A 16,181-nucleotide genomic window follows, 5' to 3' on the forward strand; every position below is an offset into this window, starting at 1 on the left:
TCAGGCCCGGCAGGAGCTCTTTCTCCCTCAGCAGAAATCAGGTAGGGTGCTGGGCGGGGATGGCGCACGTCTTTAATTCTAGCACTCAGGAGGCAGAGGCAAGCGTATCTCTGTGAGTTCAAGGTCAGCCTGGTCTACAGAGCAAGTGCCAGGACAGGCTCCAAAGCTACACAGAGAAACCCTGTCTCGGGAAAGATCGATTGATCAATCAATCAATCAATCAATCAACCAATCAACCAATCAATCAATCAAGTAGGTAATCAGCTGGGGAGCTGACAGTTTGTGTAGAATAGACAGAGAAGCAGAGGAGGAAGCTCAGGTTGAGGCTTGGAAGGACATGGGCCAGGCAGACTGGAGTAGGCCAGGGAGGAGGTTTGAAGGGTGGGTGACAGGACCTACTCATGGAAATGGGAAATGGGGCAGGCAACCCCAGCAGCACCTTTTGGAGGAAAATCAAGTCCCTAGCCGAGGGTTTCTCCTTGGTCCCTTGGATTGAGGCTAGGGCCTACCCTGCCTTTATCAGAGTGGGGTAGGTGCAGAGTGGGAGGTCCCGGTTCCCTGGCATGCCAATCACTGGGGGCTCTCAGGGTTAGACAGTGTGTTTGATTAGCTTGGCTTGCCTGTGGTCAGAGTGCTGGTCAGGGAAGAATCCCTGTGCTGGTCACTGCTGTGGTCTGGGGGAACTAGGGGCTCAGCTCGATCCAAGCCTGGTGGCCAGGAAGGATGGCCCGATGGAGGGCATTGACCCTGAGATCCCCCAGGCTGTATGTAGTCCTGAGGCTGCCGTCCTATGGTTGTCACCACTGTGACTGAAACTGTACTATTCAAACAGCCCACTGCCTGCCACTTGTAGCCTCTCGGAAGAGACAACGGGTCTAAGAGGTTGGGCAGGAGAGCGAGAAGGAGGTTGGCTTCTGGGCTCAGATAGAGGATGCAGCAACAGTCAGGGCCTAAGTGTGGGTTTCTTTCAGTCCTCTGGAACCTCTTGGTGAGTAAGATGATGGCCAGGCGGGGGCGCCAGAGATGTGCAATTACATAATTCCATGCTAGGTCTGGGGGCTCCTCCAGAGACGCCTGAGACTGTCATAGAGATTCAGATCCTGTGACAGACCCAGAGGATGCCACTTAGACCTGGGACCAAGGAGAGACAAATCGAGGTGCTCATGGTGGCCTTGGAGGTGGGCCTAGGGTTAAAGTGATTTCTGTTCTGCTCCCTGTCTCCTAGGGCAGTGGGCATCAATGCCATCATGACACAGTACCCTTGCAGCCTTGGGATACCCTGGGCAGAGCCTGGGCAGTACAGGGGGTTGACCAGGTTAAACAGGACATCCTCAGGATCCAGGGCCAGGAACTGCCAGAAGGGCCAACTGGCCTCTTCCTGACCGCCTGGATGTGGTTCAGAATTGCAGTGTTCCAGAGTGCTTCAGGCTTACTGCCCCTTGGCTGGGAGGGGACTTTTCCTGGGTCTTCTATGTGACCAGTGTTTAAATTGTGTGGCTCTGAAAAAAAGGCACCTTGCTTCAAGTTTTTGGTCTCTCATAACCCTGTCCCGAGCTGGAGAATGGAGCACGGGGCTGTTCAGGGAGTCAGCGAGGGTGATACGGCAGTGGTTGCCCTTGGGGAGAGAGCAGAAAGAGGTACTTGGGTGCACCCAAGTCAGGCCGTGGTGGAGAATCCAGGCTGCCTCTGCTCTGGCTTGGTGGCAGCCCCTGGTTGTCATCTTATGGAGTTTTGTTCCCTTTGCAACTAGCTAAGGCCACCTGGAGAGTCAGATAGGCATGGGGTTCACACCTCTCAAGGGTGGCTCAGAGAGTGGTCCCTTATGATGTGGACCCTCACTCAGCATGGGTCAGCATCAGACAGGAGATCCATAAGCCGTGACAACTTTGCCTAAGCCTTTACAGTAGAGAGAAATGATCTGAGTATATTGTGGGCTCCTGCTCCCTTCCCGTGGTTTTGGATGGACCAGGGACCCGATTGTGTCTCTCTGTTTCTCCTCTGGGTTTTCCAGTGACTGAGGTAAGCATGTGGCCCTTCAAAGGCTTGAGCCTCAATGTCCCTGATAGCTTTTTATGGGATGGCCCCAAACTGCAAATAATACCCACGGCCATCCGTTGATGAAAGGTGATTGGTGTGGAAGGGGGGCACAGTGTAACACCCTGTATTTGTAGATGCTAGAGGGCACTTGGGTTCACCGAGCTGAGTGAGAACATCAAGGCAATCGGGACATGTATAATATGGCTCCCCTTAGGGGCAGTGCAAACTGGTCTGTAGGGGCTGAAAACTCCTGTGGTTTGGGGGCAGTGGAAGGTGGTGGGATCACCAAGATAGGTTAAGAAATCTTTTAAAAAATTTGTTGTGTGTATAGGTGTTTTGCTTTGCATGTATATCCGTGCGCTGCTTGCGTGCCTAGTGTCTTCAGAAGCCAGAAAGCGTGTTAGATTACCCAGGACTGGAGTTTCAGTGGATTGTGAGCTGCCATGTGGGTGCTGGGTATCAACCAGGGGTCCTCTGGAAGAACAGCCAGTGCTCTTAATTGCCGAGACATCTCTCCCATCCCAAGGAACCTTTTAAAAACTCTTTATTTTTACCTTTTGAGTGTGTGGGGATAGAGGGACATCCGCCGAGGCCCTGTTAGATCTTCTGAATGTACAGTTACAGGTGGTCATGTGCCACCTGACATGGTGCTGGGAATCAAATTCAGGTCCCCTGGAAGAGCAACAAATCCCCTTACCCACGGAGTCATCGCAACAGCCCCAACTCAAGGACTATTTTTTTCTTTAAAGACAAAGTCTCACTCTGTAGCTGGCCTGGAACTCACTACCTAGACCAGGCTTGCCTTCGACTAACAGAGATTCACCTGCCTCTGCCTCCTGATCAAGGAATCTTTGTGGAATGGCAGGCATACTCACTGTCTTAGTTAGGGTCTCTATTGCTGTGAAGAGACACCATGACCACGGCAACTCTTATAAAGGAAAACATTCCATTGCAGCTGGCTTATAGTTCAGGGTTAGTCCATTACCATCCTGGCAGGAAGCATGGTGGCCGTGCAGGCAGATGTGCTGTTGGAGAGGTAGCTGAGAGCTCTACATCCAGATCTGAAGCCCAGGAGGAAAGCATGGCGTAGATCTGGCTTGCGCTCCCGAAACCTCAAAGCCCACACCCTGTGACACACTCCCTCCTCCAAGGCCTCATACTGCAACAGGGCCACACCAGTAACGCAGTTCCCTATGAATCAGGGGGGCCATTGCTATTCAAATCACCACACTCACTATCTCACTGTCGTGCTGAAGGTTTCCTGCATGCACATGTGTATTATAGCATCAAAAATCCTATAAAACCCAAACCTACAAAGATGGAGTTGTGTCACAGGGAGTGTCACCACACCGGAGCAGAGGCAGTATGTCTGAATTCTCTGCTATGCTTTATGCCACTTGCATACTTTCCTTCTGCTCTCTTCCCCGCAAAGGTAGCATTCATGCATTCCCTCTGGCCAGTATTGAAACAATTTAAGCAACACAATGAGTAAGGAAGTACAAAATTACACCCCCAAGAACAGATAGCATCCTTGAGTGCCACTCTGATGTAGATAAGCTAGCGAATAAGAAAACACATATGGAAGAGGCAACAGTAGGAAGACGCCGTCATCCAGTAAGGGCAGAGTCCCATTCTCACCCGAAACACAGGCTACATGCATCGAGGTCCTCCCAGAGGACAGTGAGAAATGAGAGGGACCCTACAACGGGAGGACTAGGAGTGACACTACCGTGCCTGTTCTGGGAAGGACACTTCTTCAACACCAGGAACTGGAGTAGGGGTAGACCAAGCAACATCTGCCCCCCCTAAGGTCCCAATGACAAACCGTGACTCCTGGATTCCCCCCCTGGGGAACCAATGAGTTATTAGACAGAGTTACCCACAGAGCCCGAGCGAGGTTCCTGACAGGAGTGTGAACCCAAAGCAGTCAAAGAGGAAAGTCTGAACCCTTGCCCTGCTCAGAGACCTGGGAGTCAGATGCAATTAGGAAAGAATTGTATACAGCCGGTTAGGAGGAGAGCCTAGGTACTTAGGTAAGGGTCTCATGACCCTCCCCATCCCCTCTTCTATGATGGAAAGTCAGCTGTCAACAAGGCCAGCTGTGACTGTGGTCCTCAGGTATCCACCGCTGCCAGAGGCTGGTGGCGTCAGGGCCAGCTGAGGGCTCCATCCAAGGATGAGGTCAGGGGTGGGCAAAGTGCTGCAGAGGAGGAGTAGCCCCATGAGTGGCCATGGCCCAGTTTGTCCCTGTGGCCTGAGTAGGTGGCCCCGGGCCAGCTTGGGCACAGCACACTCTGTCCCTCTTTGCCTAGCCCAAAGAACAGCTAAATCTGCTCCCAGGCAGGGGGTAGGAGTGGATGCAGGGCCTGTGCCCAACAGACCAAGAAGGCGAGTGTGGGTGGATTCTGGGGTGGCCTCTTAGGCTGGTACACAGCGGATCCCGACAGGTATCTGCTGTTGTCGTGCCCAGATTTGAGCTGTGCTAGCTTTCCTACACAGTGCGGGGCACCGAGAGCATAGGAGGCAGGCGATGGGGCAGCAAGGGCTGGGAGATGACTGTGAGATAGCGCACTACCTTGGCAGCTGAGGTGGCTCAGTCGTGAGGAAGCCAAAGGGGTACAGTCTCCCTCCTCTTGGATGTGGAGACAGGAGCTGCCAGCTTTGATCTGGTGTGAGCTCAGTGACAGCCTGAGCCCAAGGCCTCACCTGCCAGGTCACAGCTACCCAGGACTCCCCTGCCTAGCATCAGCCTCCTCCACCCGGATGGAGCTCCTGTGGATAGCTCTCGCCTTGCTGGAGATGATTCAGACCCAGGCCCAAGGCCCAAGAAGGCATGGAGGGCTCCTCCCTCAAGTCCCAGGCCCCAACTTGCCTTTTCACAAGATCTGTCTCCTGCCCAGCCAGGGGAAGGAGAGGGTGACTGGGAACCCAGGCCGGGAAGGACCAGTTCGCATGGGTAGGGGCAAGGAATGGGGTGCCCAGCCCAATGCCAGCCCTACAAAGACTTCACATTCTCCAGTGGTCCTCGGGACCCTCCAGGTGGGGACAACTCTCTCTGTGCATGTGGGGAGACTGAGGCTTGGGGCCATATCTGGGATGGGAGAGGGCTGGCCCTGGCTGTCACTAGTCCTACAGTTTCAGGGAAAGTCGTCCATCCCCAGCTTGCTGGGTCACACCTTCAGGAGGGACGATGGGGCCCCATCCAGATACGGGTGACAACCTTCAAGCTCAGGGACAACCAGTTTGTCACTATGTTTGTCCCGCTCAGGTGAGGCTAAGTTCCCAGAGCCCTTGCCACATGAGGTAACTGTTGTAGCTGGTGGTGGAAAATCCAGCACAGACAAGCAAGGGAAAAGACCCTCACAGTGGGGACTATGTCTGCTTTCAATGAATTCATGGATAACTTCCAAATACATGCACTTTCTCAGTCCTGGGGCCTGTGCTTTGGAGGAAGAATCAGCAGAGGACCAAGGATGTTCAGGGTACAGTGAAGGCTTGAATCCAGGAAGATAGGAGGAGAGGGCAGGACCAGGTGGCACAGTGATTTCAACTGAGGTACCAGTGGGAGCTCTGGGAAGTCCAGGCCGCCATGAAGAGCGGCCTGTCTTGGAAAGCACGAGAGGCAGGACCCTGCTTGAAGAACGCCACAGCCTCCCCTTCCTAGCACATTCCACATAACCCCCAAAGTCCAGTCCACCAAAGGCCCCTCCTCTCTCCTTTTCCATTCTCCCCAGGGTCCCGCCCTGTGAGCCTCGGAAGATCAGCCAAGCCAGTCCTTCCTGCCTGAAAGCCAAGTAAGGTCCGAGCAGCCCTGAGCTAATCAACATCCTGGTGCCACACCCAGAGGGGCGTGGTCAGCTATCCCCTCCTATCAACAGAGTCCTCCCTGACCCCTCCCACTACGGAATTAGGGTCAGGAAATTACAAGGTGGGCCGGGTACAGGTTACAAGAGTGTTGCCCTGGTCCTCCACATAGGCCCTGGGAGGAATGTGAGCCAGCAGAGGGGTCCTACTGGGTGAGGCATCATATTTCCTTAGTGGGAAGAGGGGTCCTTCTCAAGGCCCCCCAGGGAGTGGATGGGAGACGGAGGATCCTCCCTAGGGCTCATCGCTCATACTGACTCAGGGAGGAGGAAGAAGCTGGATTCTGATGGGGAGGGGACGTTTACTCCGTTTGCTGGGACACTGGGTATCCTCCAGGACCCTGTCACCTTCTTGCCCAAAACTGGCACAGGGGCCCTGGAATGGTAGGAGGGGGCACTGGGCTGCACAGGTGGCTGGGAGGTGGCCTCAAGCCCTGAGGACTCATGTGTAGAAGTGCATCGGACCTGGGGACCCTGATACTCCTGAGAGGATCACACTCCCAGCCCTGGTCCTGGCATAGAGGGCGGAAGGCTGGGAGGAGGTCCCCGAGCTACTCATATGGCAGGTACTGAGACTCAGGAGGATGTCTGGGGCAGACCCTGGGGGCATAGAAGGCCCCCAGAGCTAAGCAGCAGGGGGACCTGGGGGTGGGGGGAAGGCCCACAGTGCTGTTAGGAGAAAAAAGGCTTCCATCTTACAATGAAGCCAGGGAAAGCTTGGGCTGGATGATGCCAGGTACAAACCCTGCCAGGAGGCGTCCAGATAGGGAGTCTTGGGGGACGTGGGAGTGGGGTGTACTGTACGAATCCACCCCCAAACCTGACACAGTGTGTGTGTGTGTGTGTGTGTGTGTGTGTGTGTGTGTGTGTGAAGAATTGAAAGTGAGACATGAAATTAGGCCCAGGTTTCAGAAGGGACGTTGTGGTAAGGATGGGACCAAAGTCTTGGCTTCATGGTTGTACCAGAATCAGGTGTATGTGAAAATGTGTGTGTGGGGGGGCATTTCCAGAACACAGTGTTGCCTGACACGTGTCAAGTTTCTGGGTCCCCTGGTCTGGATCACCCTTCTTCCTCTATTTGAACTAAGCCAGGTGTGGGCTGAGGAGGGAAGGGACTTTGGAGGTCAGAGGTCATGCAAATGTGTCCTTAGGACCCTGGGCTCCCTAACCCACTGCCCCCAGAGAGGAATAAGACCCAGAGTCCTGAGTAAATTGTGCATGTGGCTGGGAGAGTTGGCCATGGGGGGTGGCGACACCTGAGACCCCACCCTTCTCTCTCTTGCCCTTCCTGAGGCTCTGAATTCTAGTGTGACCCCTGAGCCCCACTAGCTCCTCTGAGACCCCTCTCGCTGTCCCTGCCCAAGTCCCGCTGGCTCCAGTTTCTCTCCCCATTTCCCAGCTTTTCTTTTCTCTCTCTCTTCCTTAGGCCAGGAGACCACCGTCAGAACTGGTTGGCCACGGCAGACCCAACCCTCACCATGTCCCAGTTAGGCTTGTGACCCTCCTCACGGGCACTCAACCTCGTCTGCCCCCAGCACAAATAAACACCTGTCACAGAGAGGATCGGGCTGGCTGTCCTTGGTTGCTGTCACGGGGAACGTGAGCCACACTGGCTGGGGATGCCAGCTCTACCGCCTCAGTGTACCGGGCCTGTGCAGATGCTGGGGTGTCTGGTTTGGGGGTTGTGATGCCTCCACTTGTCCCCGTTGGCTCTTTTCCGTTGGCCAACCTCCCCTCCTTAGTCTCAGAGAGACACAGACAGGCTTGTCCTTACACAGCACCTGGCCGCAGCCTGAGGAGCAGGGGTCGTGGTGTGATCCCGGGTGCCGAAGCCCAGATCCCAGATGGGCCTGTGAAGGAGATTACCAAGCGCAATGCCTCAGAGCATGGTAACGTGACTCCTTTCTAGGTACCTGCTATGGCCCTGCTCAGAGACTGTCGATTGGTTTCCCTAGATCATCTTAGACCCCAGCGTGAAAGGCAGAGCCCTGTCTCAGGTATGCACTTAGATTAAGATCCACCATGTTAACCTTTATTTCTAGTACCCAGAAGGCAGATATCTGTGAGTTCAAGCCCAGACTGATCCACATAGAGCGTTTCAGCCAGCTAAGGGTATACAGTGAGGCCCTGTCTCAAAATAAAGTGAAAAAAAAGATAATATCCAGGTCCTATAATGGTTGTGAACCACAGATGAGAGCCAGGAGATGCTGAAGGCCCTGCCAGCCAGCCTGGACCAGGAGACCTAGCCTGGCCTAGAGGAAGAAGTCATCCTCTGTTCTGCCTGGCCCTACAGGAACACAACAAAGGCCCTCCATGGATACTGCTGAGGAAACTGTAGCCCTCCTAGGGTTGTCTTGTTCAGCCTAAGCACTCTCTGATCCTCAATCCTTGACTGGACTGCTGGTTGCTTCTGGAAGCCAGGCAGACCTTACCGCTCCATTACCCCAGTACTGATAGCCCCAGTGTTGGAGAGTATGGGTATGCAGCTGCTGAGGGCGGACCAGGCCCTCCGGCAGCTCCGCTGCTCTCTGCGTACCCCGTTGCAAGAGTAGAGCAGGTAGAGGTGGTCGCACCAGATTCTCTGTCTCCCAGCGGCTGCCTTCCCCGACCCGGTTTTCTGAGCAGCCGTTCGGAACCCTTCTGGGGCCTGGCTGACATGCACATGAGACTCAAATCCAGGCACTGACCTTATCCCAACCCGCCTGCCTGCTTCCTCTTTGATCCTGGTCAACCTCCTACAAAGCTGGGAAAGCACAGGAACCCTAGAAGTGCGGGCAGGGAGATGCAGCCATGTCCAAAATCAACAGAGGTGAGCCCAACAGCTACAGAATCCGCAGGGAGAAGAGCAGGTGGTGGGCTTGGGTGGAAACTTGGAGACAGCCCAGCGAGCTGTCTGCACAGCCTGGTTAATGGGCCCAGCCCCTTACATGGAATGCCTGAGCTAGACCGTAGCCTCCTCGAGGACCCTAGTGTTCTCATGACAGACTAGGGTACTACACTAAGGTCAACTTTCAGAGTCCAAACTATTCCACCAGCAACTTCTCGGCAGCCTAGGGCAATGACATTCTTCATTACGGCCCTTTGTGGGACATTTCTGGGAAGGACTGTGAGACCTGGCAGGCCTGAGAAATTGAGGGTCTAGGTCTCCCAAAGCCCCTCTCCACACGCTTCCAACGCAGAGGGGCTACGCTCAGGCAGCAGGTGGCAGTCAGGTGGCCCTGGTAAGTCCCAGGCTAAAGCTGGGGACCCAGAGCCTCACCCTACCAGTGCGGCCACCCAGCCAGCAGTCACTCAGCTAGCTCGGGTCCTACCAGGCCTTGAGCATAAGCTATCTCTGGAGATGTCCGAGAGCTGGCCTCCCACCCAGGGAACTGGCTGCCTCCAGAGAGGACTCTGCTTCCCTGTAGGACAAGGCTGGGACTGTTCTTGGGCTTTTCAAGGCTAAGTCCAAGAGGTCCCCCAGGCTCAGAGTCAGGCCTCATCCCTGGCCAAGCAGTCTCTTATGCAGTTTGTGAGATGATCCAGGGTCTCCTCTCTCAGGGTGGCCTGAGTGCTGCACTAGGCCAGGGGAAGGTCGGGAAGGGGCCTCCAGGCCAGTTCACCCCAACCTTGATATCTCAGAGTCCTCGTGCAGCCCAGTTTCTGACACTTGGTAAGGGTGAGAGGAAAGCCTTGGCTAGGGCCAGCTGGGAGGAGGTAGCGGGCGAAGGCCCCACCTCAGCCAACAGAATCCCTTACTTACTGCAAACAAGTCCTCATGATCTTGTAGGCCCACATTTAACATACTTCCCAAGAACCCCTGCAAGGCAGGACTACCTCCACTCCTTTTGTACAGGTGGGGAGACTGAGGCACATACAGGCCGGACATTGGCCCGGAAGATCTTGTCTTTGCCAGGCCCAGGAAGGCCTCTGTGTTCTGTTCATATCATCTACTGGCTCTGAGCCACCGGAGGAGACGGCATGTTCAGGCAGGAGGGGATTCTGGGTGATCTTAGGCTTTAACACTGAGTTGTCCTATAGTTTATGCCCTCAAACTGGTAAGAACTTAGAAGGGGACTGGAGAGATGGTTCAGAGGTTAAGAGCACTGACTGCTCTTCCAGAGGACCTGGGTTCAATTCCCAGAAGACCACATGGTGGCTCACAACTGTCTGTAACTCCAATTCCAGGGGATCTGATACCTTCACACCAATATACATAAAATAAAGTTGAATAAAATTATTTTAAAAAGAACTTAGAAGAAAAGGCCTCAGCGACCGGGTGGGCACCTGGGAGCGTGTGGAGGTGTAAGGTGGGGGTCTCGGGGACTTGCTCCACGGTGCTGACTGAATTCTGGCATGCTTACACTCTTGTGCTAGTTCATGTGAGCCTGATTCCTAGTCCCTCACAGGACACTAATGAAAACGGACAGCATGGTCCTCCGAACGGGATGCTGAGAGCAGGGAGGAGGGACCCCAGTACATTCGAAACCTGGCTAAGGTTCCTGGCAGGCTACCTGGAGGTGTGGTCAGGCTACCTGGAGGTGTGGTCAGGCTTTTCCTGAGAGAGTAGTACAGGGAGCAGGCTGTGACGTGACGCAGACACACGCTGGGAGATGAGACCAAGAACTCACAGACAGCAGACAGGGCCTGAAGGGGACTTGAACGGGCCCTAGGTATCCCATTCCTTGTGACTCTGGGCAGACTGGGACAAGACGGGGCAAGAAGCTAGGTGGGCAGTGGGGGTTGGTAAGGCTATGGACCTCAGAATCCTGTCCCCTCCAGAGGCAGCTCAGGACCACACCTGGTGAGACCCGGGCACCGGAGCCTGAGTGCTGTCCCTTCTCACTTGGATCAGCGCTGTGACCCAGTTTCCGGTGGGCCAGTCCGGCATGAGCAGCCTTGTGGATAGGTGCAGAGCAAGGTGGAGTCCTGGGACTCGCTCAGGGACAGGCCTCCCTAGAAGGGCTCACAGGAGCACTTCGTCAGAGAGAGGCCCATGCTGGCTGGGAAACGGGGCAGCCCCCACCTCACCAGGCAAGGCTGACTTTGTAGGATGCCACCAGTGTCAGCCGCAGTGCCACGGTGTCCTTTGAGAGGCCTGTTAGTTTCTTTGTTGTCACTAAAACCACAGTGTCTGGGCAGGAACAACGTTAGGAAAGAAAGGTTTATTTTGAGGCATGGCACCAGGAATGACAGAGAGGAGAACGCAGCAGGAGAGGGGACCTTCAAAGGCCCTTCTCCAGTGACCGCACCTCCCGAGGGTCTACAGATCCCCAAATAGCGCCTGCCACCAGCAGAGGAGTCAGTTAAAACATGAGCCTGCTGGGGACATGTCAGACTCAGACCTAAGAAGGTCCCACTCTTGGAAGGACTTCAAGATTGCTCTGCTTGGGAGGGGGGGTCATTCCATCCACCGAACCCCCCTACACAGGTTGACACACCCAGGCCTTCTCCCCAAGTTCTTCCTGTCCCCGTCCTCAGGCCCTCTGGAGAGAACTCCCAGATCTGCTGCTGGGCCAGGCTGGGGCCTGGGGACTGTATGGTCCAGAGCCTCCCTCCTTAGTCCCAGGCCATGGATGAGCTGTCCCGGGCAAGGGCTGATAGGAGGCTGAGTACAAACGTGGACAAGGGGCCTCCTCTGGGTGGTTCTGGGGTCTACCCTACTTCCTCACCTGGAGCTCTGCTGGGCCACTTCCTGTAGCTGCAATATTAGTGAGAGGACAAGAGTCCCTCCTAGCAAAGCCCACTCAGATGCTAACGATAAATAAACTTGTGCCTCAGAACCCCAAACTCCGGGACCACAGGGAAAGGGAGGAGGGCAGTGCATGCCGGGCTCTCTTTTCCATGGCGGGAAGAAGCCACAGACTGCAACCACCTGTCCTCACCTACACGGCTTGAAGCCTTTCCACTCCATGCTTTCCACGCTCCCCCTTACCCTGAGGGAGCCCAAGGATCACCTATGCACTCCACGGGCTGACCATGGCAGAGGCTGTACGCAGGCAGCACAGGTGGTTCTTAAACTCCCTGCAGGGCAGATTGAGTTTCGTTACTTGGGAGGGTTCCTCGTGGCCACCCGGGCTACTAGCCTTTCAGGACCAAAAGATCAAGGCACAAACAGTGCTTTGTGTTCCCTGCTGGGGTCATGGGACTTGGAGAGGGTGACAGGTCGGGCTTGTGAGGGGAAGGTCTTAGCCCCAGGTGGGGAATGACTAGAAGCCCCTGTGGTGGTGGTGCCCCCACTGCTGAGGTGTGTGGACCTTGACAGGAGTGGGGTAAGGTCTGGGCCGGTTCCGGCTCTGGGGCTAGGGTGGGGGTTGGGGGCATGCAGAGGCCTCTGCCTGCGTGACCTACCCTTTCTTCCCTGAGGTGTGGAGCTCAGCTGGAACCTCTTACATAAGCAGGCCTGTTGCTGATGAGGCTGCAGCTGGAACAGCCACCCTCCCTCACACCAGCATCACGAGCCTCCAGTGGGCTGGTCTTGGGCTTTGGGTGGAGGCCAATCCTGGCTCATAAATAGGGGTCTCCACGGTGCCCTCTGCTCCTTCTGCCCACGGTCTTCCTTGCTCTCCCCACACTGCTGGCCTCAGGCCCAGACACCTGCTCCTCTCCAGGCAATGGCTGCTCTTCACATGCTGTGGATGGGGCTGGTCCTGCTGGGGCTCCTGGGATTCCCACAGACTCCAGCTAAGAGCGAGAGCCATGACTCCGTGCAGCCCAACTTTCAAGAAGACCGGGTGAGGCTCCCCTAACGCCCCCTCAAGACAGCAGAGCCCTCCTGAGCTGGCTTTCTCCCACAAAAGATCGTGCTTATTCCTCCGTGCTCTCAGAGCCTGTGCTGGGCCTGAGCCAGCTGAGAGAGGAGGCGGGCTGGCTGGTTTCCTAACCCTGAAAAGAAACCCTCCTGAGCCACAGAGGGTGCTTGCACACATGTAGGCCACATAGTGTTCATGGCTTCCAAACACAGTCCCCCTATAAGCCCGACACCCCGGACACGCACAAGCACAGGTCAAACAGGTCCTGGGACACCTGTGCACAGGCTACCCAGTGAGCCCTTGGTTATGCCGGGCATTACCAGCCACGTACACTCATGCCCTGGAGTTGGCTGGGACCCCACTGGCACACCGCCTGGCTGGTCCACCTGACTCCTTCAGGAATGTGGCATGCTCTGAAACCCACTCTACCCCCTAGGGGACCGGGATGAGGACTGGGACAAAGACAAGGACCTCAGCGTCCTGGGGAAGAGGAGAGGGTCGTTGCTACTCACATCCTCCACGGGGCAATGGAGCAGGCCTGCTAGGGAGGGAGGGGGCATAGATGAGTGTAGTCCAAGGGGTGCTACTAGGACCAGTGTAGCGGGGGAGTAGGGAGAGGAAGAACAAGAAGCCCACTGCTCAGGAGGGGTGCATGGAGCGTTGCCAACCCAGGCATCCACTGGTCGCAGTTCCTGGGGCGCTGGTACAGTGCGGGCCTTGCCTCCAATTCAAGCTGGTTCCGAGAGAAGAAAACGGCGCTGTTTATGTGCAAGACGGTGGTAGCTCCCTCCTCAGATGGCGGCCTCAACCTCACCTCTACCTTCCTCAGGTGAGACAATGGGGTGCAATAAGTTCTGGGACCCAGAGGTCCCCACGTCATTGTCTGGGGACACCCTGGGGCTCGTTCCCTTGCTTCAAGGGTGATCTGCCCACAGGAAAAACCAGTGTGAAACCAAGGTCATGGTGCTGCAGCCCGCAGGGGTTCCCGGACAGTACAACTACAACAGCCTCCGTGAGTGAGCCGCTTCCTCACCCGGGGCAATTCTGAGGCCCTTGCTGGCAGCCTGGACAAGCCCCTGCCCCAACACTGTGGGGACATGGTCACATCCCCACAGTCGGTCATCCAAGGACAGACCTGGTTGTGAATCTGCCTCAGGCATGTGGGGCGCAGGTGCTGGGGACAGACAGACCTCTCTTTGGGGGCTGTGTCCTCTCTGAAACCCACCCATGTTCTGCCAGGCCCCTTTCCTGCCCTGAGGGAATTTTCCAGTCCTCTGCTGCCCAAGTGGGTTACACACAGGCATTCCCCAAATCCTACCTACACTTCAACAGTTCCTACCCAAGAACCTCTCTCCATCCTTTACCTAAGATATGCTTCCCCACAAGAGCACAATTTCCTTCTCCTTCTGACTGTATGATAACCCAGCCAACCATTTCCTGAGACAAGTGTTTTCTGCCTTCTCCCCAAGACTTGTGATTTAGGGACAGTATTCCTGGGCTGTGCAGGCGGGAAGTCAGAAACTGACAGGTGGCCACCTAGGGACAGGGAAGGCAGCCAAAGTGACAGTGGGATTGAGAAGTGTCCTGGGAGCCAAAGACCCAAGACCCTCCCTACAGTGAAGCCCTCAGGAGTCGCCCTTCCAAGTAGAGGAGGGCAGAGATGTGGGAGCCATGTGCCCAGTGTCATTTCTTGGGTTCCCAGACTGGGGCAGCGTGCACTCCGTCTCCGTGGTAGAAACCGACTATGATGAGTACGCACTGCTGTTCAGCAGGGGCACCAAGGGCCCTGGCCAGGACTTCCGCATGACCACTCTCTACAGTAGGTACCCCACCCCACCAGGCCCCCACATAGGGGAGAGCCTCCTTAAAGCTTGGCATTGGAAAAGACCAATACTTGATCCTAGGGGAGTGTACCAAAGGGATGGGTCCCCAAGGCACATCTGTGGGGGCAGAATGGAGACTCTTTTTTTGTTGTTGTTGTTCTGCTGAGGCTTGCCCTTTCTTTATCTACCAGGCCGAACCCAGACTCTAAAGGACGAACTGAAGGAGAAATTCACTGCCTTTAGCCAGGCCCATGGCCTCACAGAGGAGGACATTGTTTTCCTGCCCCAACCGGGTGAGGGAGGCTAAGCTGTGGGGTGGCGGGGTGTGTAGGAGGGAATTATAGTCAGATTAGAGCTAACCAGTCCTCTGATTGCAGCAGGGTGAAGGGGATACTGGGAAGGGAGTGGCCTTGACCTACTACCTACTAGCCAGGGGGCTCCAAGGAAATAAACGGAGGTGTCAGTCTGTCCCAGCATTATTATCTCTGCCTGCAGACCCCGCTATTGGGAACCCCTTTCCAGGTGGATGACTAGCACCCCTGTCTGCCAGCCCCCCAGCTAGAGGTTGAGGGGCGCTACTGGAGAACACAGACGGAGAAAGACCGCCCCTTATGTTTTGAAGAATGGACTGGAGCAGGGATGGAATGGAGTCTGAAGTCTGGGAGCTCAGCAAAAGCTAACTCCATAGTCTTGGGGGAGGTTTCTCTGAGTCAAGGGAGAAGCACAAAGTCCTGGGTCTAAGCCTGACTGCTTCCCTGGGCTTCTTTCTGGGCAGATAAGTGCATTCAAGAGTAAAAACAGGTGAGAGAAGCCAGTCAGTGGACAAGCTTCACCTGGTAAGCGCTGCTCTTGTTCATTTACTCACACAACATATAACCACTGAGCGGTGGGGGCACAGCTCCCCAAGCGGAACAAGGTCCAGGTGAGGCACTGAGGAGGAAATCATAGCTCTAATACCAACGGCTGGAATGAGACTGATGGCCGAGGGCTCACGGGCGGGGGGATAATGGTGTGGTGCCCAATCCCAGACAGAATGAGGAGGGCCTTCCCCTTTGAAGCTCAGCCTACAGCAGGGGTCTCCAAGGAACCAAAATGGGCAAGATCAGGGAGGGGAATGGCCGGGGATGGAAACGGCAAGTCAGAGGGCTCTCCACTAGTGCCGTTGGCTGACTTTGGGACCACAGACTCTGGAGGACTCCTCCAGGAGGAAGCTCTGTCCAGAAGTACAGTTTGGGTCCCTTGGGTCACCGATGGATCCTGTTCTTTCGTCCAGGTGACCTGGCCCTCAGGACTCCTTCGCTCTGTCACTCTTGAGACCCCAGCCCTGGCTCCCCAAAGTGCCTCTACACCCTCCAGCTTTGTCTTGACAGAAATAAAGTCCAAAGCAAATCAGAGCTTGGCTCTTGTCTGTCTGTCTGTCTGTCCGGGCCCCTGGGCCGTCCCTTGCCCCTCCCATAAATATCTCAACATGGTAACCAGAATGATGTCTGTTCCTGCGGAAGTCCTAAGGGATATGCTAGACTCAGCACCAGGCTACAACCTCACCACGTGCCCCAACCCCTCTGGCTACCACCCCTTCAAGCTGTGCTGTGGGCGGGACTTAGAGCTCTAGCTCTTCAGAAGTAGGCTCCACAGTGCTATGCCGGCCTCTGTCCTCAGACCTCATCCTATGCAAGGGCCTCTCTTCTTGTGCCTCTCGGCTCTTCTGGGTCCCTCCTAGCGACGGC

At 55.6% G+C, this 16,181-nt stretch overlaps 1 protein-coding gene and 1 long non-coding RNA gene across 2 annotated transcripts; both read left to right on the forward strand.

Annotated features, from left to right (window-relative positions):
* The first annotated feature begins 4,388 nt into the window (after nucleotides 1-4,388).
* Nucleotides 4,389-7,458, forward strand: LOC106022283. The gene is made up of 3 exons (XR_001197298.3): nucleotides 4,389-5,076; nucleotides 5,772-5,836; nucleotides 7,327-7,458. It is a non-coding gene; the product is annotated as an uncharacterized LOC106022283 (long non-coding RNA).
* Nucleotides 7,459-12,398: 4,940 nt separating this feature from the next.
* Nucleotides 12,399-15,848, forward strand: Ptgds (prostaglandin D2 synthase). The gene is made up of 7 exons (XM_005083683.4): nucleotides 12,399-12,613; nucleotides 13,321-13,460; nucleotides 13,567-13,643; nucleotides 14,334-14,450; nucleotides 14,646-14,747; nucleotides 15,230-15,290; nucleotides 15,728-15,848. Exons 1-6 carry the CDS (start codon nucleotides 12,494-12,496, stop codon nucleotides 15,247-15,249), a joined length of 576 nt encoding a protein of 191 aa, XP_005083740.1. The 5' UTR covers nucleotides 12,399-12,493; the 3' UTR covers nucleotides 15,250-15,290; nucleotides 15,728-15,848.
* Nucleotides 15,849-16,181: the final 333 nt, after the last annotated feature.

The sequence above is a fragment of the Mesocricetus auratus genome, unplaced genomic scaffold, assembly GCF_017639785.1.
Source record: "Mesocricetus auratus isolate SY011 unplaced genomic scaffold, BCM_Maur_2.0 Super-Scaffold_100004, whole genome shotgun sequence".
NCBI lineage: Eukaryota > Metazoa > Chordata > Mammalia > Rodentia > Cricetidae > Mesocricetus > Mesocricetus auratus.